The 6,128-nt window shown below is 60.2% G+C and overlaps 1 protein-coding gene across 5 annotated transcripts in view; it reads left to right on the top strand.

Annotated features, from left to right (window-relative positions):
* VILL (villin like) overlaps positions 1-6,128 on the top strand; it is a 29,387-nt gene that overhangs the window by 9,586 nt on the left and 13,673 nt on the right. For 3 of the 5 annotated variants that reach the window (XM_089919056.1, XM_089919054.1, XM_089919055.1), the window contains 8 exons: positions 436-573; positions 679-837; positions 1,371-1,550; positions 2,126-2,271; positions 3,262-3,406; positions 5,161-5,346; positions 5,514-5,585; positions 5,777-6,004. In XM_089919056.1, coding sequence (XP_089775182.1) covers positions 436-573; positions 679-837; positions 1,371-1,550; positions 2,126-2,271; positions 3,262-3,406; positions 5,161-5,346; positions 5,514-5,585; positions 5,777-6,004 — 1,254 coding nt within the window. The remainder of the gene's footprint in view (positions 1-435; positions 574-678; positions 838-1,370; positions 1,551-2,125; positions 2,272-3,261; positions 3,407-5,160; positions 5,347-5,513; positions 5,586-5,776; positions 6,005-6,128) is intronic. The other 2 variants (XM_089919052.1, XM_089919053.1) reach the window with 2 other exon arrangements.

Consider the following 6,128-nt stretch of genomic DNA (forward strand, 5'->3'; position numbering starts at 1 on the left):
TGAACAGGGTTTGCTTTTTTTAAGTGACACTTGAAAAAAAGGAAATTTTTCCAAGAGCCCCAAGGCCTTGCTTCTGCCCAGCTTCTGCTGCCCTGGCCTGAGCAGAGAGCAGCTGTGCAGGGCTGTGGCTGGTGAGGTCAGGCTGGGGTGGCATGTGGCAGCCTGGGCAGCCTCTGGAGTCCTCACCGCTTGTTTGTCCCAGGCACCACACACCAACTCAGAGTCCTGGCTGAGAACAGGCTGGCACAAGTGTGGGTCCCAGGGGTCCCTGGGGGAAGCACAGAGTGTAGGGTGGGCACAGAGCTCAGGGGGAGCCCCTTGTCTGCACAGATGAGGCATGCCCCCAGCTGCAGAGAGCTTCCTGGCTGGACACACGGTGGGTGGGCTAGTTCAGGTGGAGGCACCACCCCTGCCTGTTGGTCCCCTGTTCCCCAGGTGTGGTACATCCAGGACTCACGCAGGCAGCCCGTGAACCCCATGCATCACGGACAGTTGTGCGCAGGCAACTGCTACCTTGTCCTCTACACATACCAGAAGATGGGCCTCGACCAGTACATCCTGTACCTGTGGCAGGTGCGCCAGCCTGAGCAGGGTGGCGGGCACCCTCAAGCCCCAGAGCTCAGGAGCTGAGAGTGGGGTCTGGGAGCTGTGCCAGGCCCTCACCACCCCTGCCCGCAGGGCCTCCAGGCCACCGCACACAAGATCAAGGCCCTGAAGGGCAACGCCGAGGAGCTGGACCTCCAGTACCACGGAGCGCTGGTGCAGGAGCATGTGACCATGGGCAGCGAGCCCCCTCACTTCCTTGCCATCTTCCAGGGCCAGCTGGTGATCTTCCAGGTAGGGCCTGCCTTGCTGCTGTGGCCGCAGCCTCTCCACCCCTCCGTGCACCCATGGCCCTTACACGCATGTGCTAAGCACCTTCTCTGCAGGTCAGGGGCCCAGCGGTAGCCCCTTGGCTTCCTGGTGCTTGTCCAAGGCCCAGGAGCTCCAAGGGTGACCCCTGCCTGAGTTTCTTCCCCCATCCCCAGAGGCAGCCACAGAACAGGCGCACAAGTGCAGAAGCGGAATGGAAAGGGAGCTGGGGCCTTACCTGGGGTCACACACAGGCAAAGCTGCTCCCCACTTTCCGTCTTCAAGGCCTGCGGGATCCATGCTCTGACCCCTCGGAGATGGGGTGAGGGGTCTGTTTAGAAAGGGCCTGGTTCCCTATTCTAGACCGATGGCATCCTCACACTCCACACTCAGAGGGTAGAAAACAGAGGTGGCTTCAAGAGAGGGGGCCCTGGGTGCCGAGGCAGTTTGGCCCCCACTGGGAGAGGGAGGCGGCCCCAAAAGCCTTTGCCGCAGCCTGAGGCCCAGCCCTCTCGTAGGGGAGCACTGGGCACAATGGGAAGGGGCAGCCAGAGTCCGCCACAAGGCTCTTCCACGTACGAGGCACCGACAGCTACAACACCTGGACCCTGGAGGTGCCAGCCCGGGCCTCAGCCCTCAACTCCAACGATATCTTCCTGCTGGCCACAGCCGGCCTCTGCTACCTCTGGTTTGGGAAGGTACCCCAGCAATGACTACTTGACTTACGCCTGGGGCAGCGGTGCCAGGCCAGGGAAGGGTCTACTCCGCAGCGGAGGCTGACTTCAAGTCCAGCCTCAGGCCGGAGGGAGGTGGGGGAGAGGCCACAGTGTCCCTTCTGGGACCTGGGGGAAGTTATGGGTGGACCTGGGCATCCACGGGTCAGAGCCAGGCCAGGCCCAGGCTGCCTGCCCTCCTTCCTGCCTCGTGCCGGGACCACGTCCCTTCCCAAGTCTCTTGGGAAAAGGAGGCTAGTTCAGATTGCCAGGGTTTTTTCTGATCTTCAGCATAAACAGTGAATGATCTCCAAGCCTGGAGGTCCCCATCCTGTGCTCTGGACCTGGAGAGGGTCCCGGTCCCTGTGACCTTGATCAGCTGAGGAGACAGAGGGAGGAGGGGGAGGAAGGGAGACACTTTGTCATGTGTGCCCCGCCACGAGCCCAGGGCTCCTGTGACTCAGGCGCGGCTCCGCACAGGCTCCTGTTAGCAGGGGATGTGGCGCAGGAGGTGAAGGCCCCTCCCTGTGCAGGGCGTGACCCAGCTCTTTGCCTGCCAGGGCTGCAGCGGTGACCAGCGTGAGATGGCACGAACAGTGGTCACCGTCATCTCCAGGAAGGACAAGGAAATGGTGCTGGAGGGTCAGGAGCCTCCCCACTTCTGGGAGGCCCTGGGGGGCCGGGCACCCTACCCCAGCAGCAAGAGGTGACAAGGCTGGGAGGAGGGTGCTCTCCTGACCCAGAGGAGGGAACTGAGGCCCAAGAGGGTGGGTGACTGATTAAGGGTCACACAGGGAGGTGGAGAGGCCAGACTGGAGCTGAGAACTCGTGGCTCCCCAGCCCAGGGGCTCCTAGGAGCACAGCCCACCCTTCCCTCCTCCCTAACTTGGAGCACGAAGGTGCCGGGGACAGCAGGGTGGTCGCGCCCTCTGCTGGCCGAATGTGCTCCCTGCACGGCCCCCGTACTGGACCGTCCTATCGGCAGAGGGCCAGAGGGCAAAGTGCATTCCCCCACCCCACAATCCCCACGGGTGGTGTCCCCGGTGTAATATGACATATGGGTAAACAGCGTGTGTGGAGTGTGCAAGAATAGTGTGTGTGGGGTGCGTAAATGGATAAGGGTGTGTATGGGAAGGAAGGGCAGACTGAGGCTTCAAAGGGAACTGGGAGCGGAGAACCTGCCGCTCTTTATGTCTGTGCGGCCCAGCTATGTGCTGTGCTCCCCCCAAGTCTCCTGAGCTCCTAAGTGCTGCTGTCGCCCTCTCTCAGCCTGGCTTCCGTCCTCCCACCTTGGGCCTGAGGCCGGGGGCCAGCGGCTCCTCCCTCCCAGGGCGGCAGGGCTCCAGCTCGGCCCTCCCTCCGCACTCAGCCAGCCACCCCCTCCTTCCCCGTGCTCCTTCCCCGAGAAATTCATGGGGCAGCTTGCACCCCGGCTGCCTGTGGGAAGACAGACTACCTAACCTGCTTTCCCCACTGACACGAGGACATGGAGGCCCAGAGAAGGGCAGGTGTTTGGGAGTGGATCCTGGGATGGGTGGAACTTAGAGGGGAGCGGGTGCCTCCTGCTCCAGGAGGCATTGTGTCCCGGCCCCTGGGGGGTGGTAGAGGGGTGCTGTGCTGGGGGCTGGCTTGGCCCAGGCTGGTCAGAAGCCCAGCTCTCTATGCGCCCCTCATGGCCTTGTGCCATGCTGGCCAGGCTCCCCGAGGATGTGTCCGACTTCCAGCCACGACTGTTTGAGTGCTCCATCCAGACGGGCCCCCTGGTCCTCACGGAAGTGGTGTTCTTTAGCCAAGAGGACCTGGACAAGTATGACGTCATGTTACTGGACACCTGGGAGGAGGTACGGCAGCCTGGGTGCCTGGCTGGGTTGTGAATGGGGGGTGTCTGCACCTGCGTAACTGGGTGTGAGTGTGTGTGACTTTGTGTTTCTAGCCATGTGACTGCATATAAGGCTGCGGGTGGGTGTGTGACTATCTACGACACAGTAACACTGAGTGACTGGGCAATTGTGTGACTGTGGATAAGACACCAGGGACGACTCTGTGACCCAGGGAGCCTGGGGGAGACTGTGGCTGTGTGTCTGGTGTGGTCGTGACTGGTTGTGTAGTTGGGTGTAACTCCGTGTGCCTTATAAGGGCGTGTGTGAGTCCATGCAACTGAGTGCCCATGGCTGACATGTCAGTGCTGAGTGGGTGGCCATAAAGTGACCGTGTGTGTGTGCGTGTGCGTGTGCACGCATGTGCGTGATGCCTCTGTGTGACTGACTGCATTTGATCTCTAGTTTATTTATTTCCTCTCTGGTCTTTATTATTTCCTTCCTTCTGCTGACTTTAGGTTTTGTTTGTTCTTTTTCTAATCCTTTTAGATGGTAGGTTAGGTTGCTTATTTTGAGATTTTTCTTGTTTTTTTAAGGAAGGCCTGTATCGCTATGAACTTCCCTCTTAGGACTGCTTTGGCTGCATCCCATAAATTTTGTCTGCTTGTGTTTTCATTGTCACTTGTCTGTCTGTGTGCCTGAATTTGCCTGTGTGTGTGCAGCTGTGTGTAATGGCTGTGTGGTCAAGGAACTGGCTATAAGTGACCAGACCGTCTATAACTGGTGACACTGTGAGAGAGAGACAACGTAACTGGCTGCAGGTGTGAATGCCTGAGTGACTGAATTCGTATGACTGTGTAATCATGTTTCTGTGTGGCTAGATGTGATGGTGTTTCAGGCTACTTGTGTTTTCAGGCTGTGTGATCCATTGTAACTGTGCTTAGGTGCAACTATGCATGAGTACGGGTGACAGTGTATGGCTGTGATTTGCCGTCTGGCTGAGTGGTGGTGGACAGTTGTGTCTGTGTATCTGTGGTCGTGTGTGTGTATCTGCATCACTGTGCCTGGGACTCTGTGTGACTGTGGCAAGGAGGCCTTTGGGCTCGCATCCCACTCAGAGCGCAGCCAAAGCCCCTCCCCCAGCCCTGTGACAGGTGGCCCCGACTCTCCCCCTCGCTCACTCTGCTCCAGCCACCATGGCTTCCTGGCTGCTCCCTGAACATGCCAGCGTGCTCAGGGCCTTTGTACTGGTTGTTTCCTCTGCTCAGAACACTTTCCCCCCAGACATACATGTGACTTGCTCCCCCACCTCCCTCAGAGCTTGACTCCAGTGTCATCTTCTCAGTAAGGCTCTCCCTGACTCTAATTTAAAATGACAGTATCCACCCCACCACCACCCCACTTCTCTTCTTTCCCTGCTTTATTTTTCTCCATCTGATATACTACATATTTTACTTATTTTTGTGTCTCCCCCAGCAAAATGAAAGCTCTACAAGAGCAGGGATTTTGTCTCTTTCTTTCTCATGGTTGAGTCCCCCGTGCCTAGAACATTGCCTGGCACACAGTCGGTGCTCAGTAAATATGTGTGGGTTGATGGCACACATGCATGCCTGAGACCTCCTGGCACATTTACGGGTGTGTGGGGGTGCAGCCAGCCTGCTGGGTGGGTCTGGTTGGCTGGGATGTGTGCATCGGGTTCTGAGACCACCTGATGGGCAGGGCTGGGAGGGAAGTGGTCAGCTCCACCCGCCCAAGGCCAGGCCCCCTCTGTGGCCCAGATTTTCCTGTGGCTGGGGGCAGCTGCGAGCGAGTGGAAGCAGGAGGCCGTGGCCTGGGGCCGGGAGTACCTGAAGACGCACCCAGCAGGGAGGAGCCTGGCCACGCCTATCGTGCTGGTCAAGCAGGGCCACGAGCCTCCCACCTTCACTGGATGGTTCCACGCCTGGGACCCCTACAAATGGACCGTGAGTGAGGCCTGAACCCCCCATCCCCACCCTAATCCTGGGAGAGGGGCCTGCCCTGGCAGACGGTGGGGGAGCCATTGCCCTGCCCAGGGACCTCCAGGGTGTGTGTGGAATCTGGTCCCATTGGTGCCCCTCCATCCGGCCCCCACCCTGATTCTTGCCCCCAGAACAATCAGTCGTATGAGGAGGTGGTGGAGGGCGGCCTGGGAGCAGTATCTGCCATCGCGGAGAGAACAGCTGTGAGTACTGGGGCCTCCCAGGGGTCTGGGCTCGGCTGGCATGGCCCAAGGGCAGGAGGAGCAGGGAAGGAGCCAGGCGCCGGTAGAGGGCAGGGGTGGCAGTTGGGGGCAGGAGGGCGGGTGGGCTCAGTGTGGCCTCCCATGGGAGCCCATCCCCCAGCTTCCCCAGCCTGAGTTCCCTCTCCTGACAGCAGGTCAGCAACTTCCGGCTGTCCAGATGGCCACGCAATGGCAGGGCAGGCCCGTTGGCCCTGTGGGCCCTCAAGGGCTCCAAGGACAGCTCCGAGAACGAGCTGGAGCTGGGCCCCAAGGCGGGCAGCGGCCCCAGATCCGTGGCCAGCAGGAGCCTGCCCCGAGAACAGCTGAGGCACCAGGCTGTTGAGGACCTGCCGGAGGGTGTGGACCCGGCCCACAAGGAGGTGGATGCCTGAGACCCCCGCCCCGCCACTCACCACCCCAGCAGTAATGCATATAAAGCTGAGGTGCCGGCGCCCAGGGCGTGACCCACTGACGGTGGGCAATGGGCAGGCTGCCCGGGGAGAT

Source organism: Delphinapterus leucas, chromosome 10, assembly GCF_059928025.1.
Source record: "Delphinapterus leucas isolate spDelLeu-1000000601 "Yukka" chromosome 10, BTC_Dleu_Yukka2, whole genome shotgun sequence".
NCBI classification, from domain to species: Eukaryota; Metazoa; Chordata; class Mammalia; order Artiodactyla; family Monodontidae; genus Delphinapterus; species Delphinapterus leucas.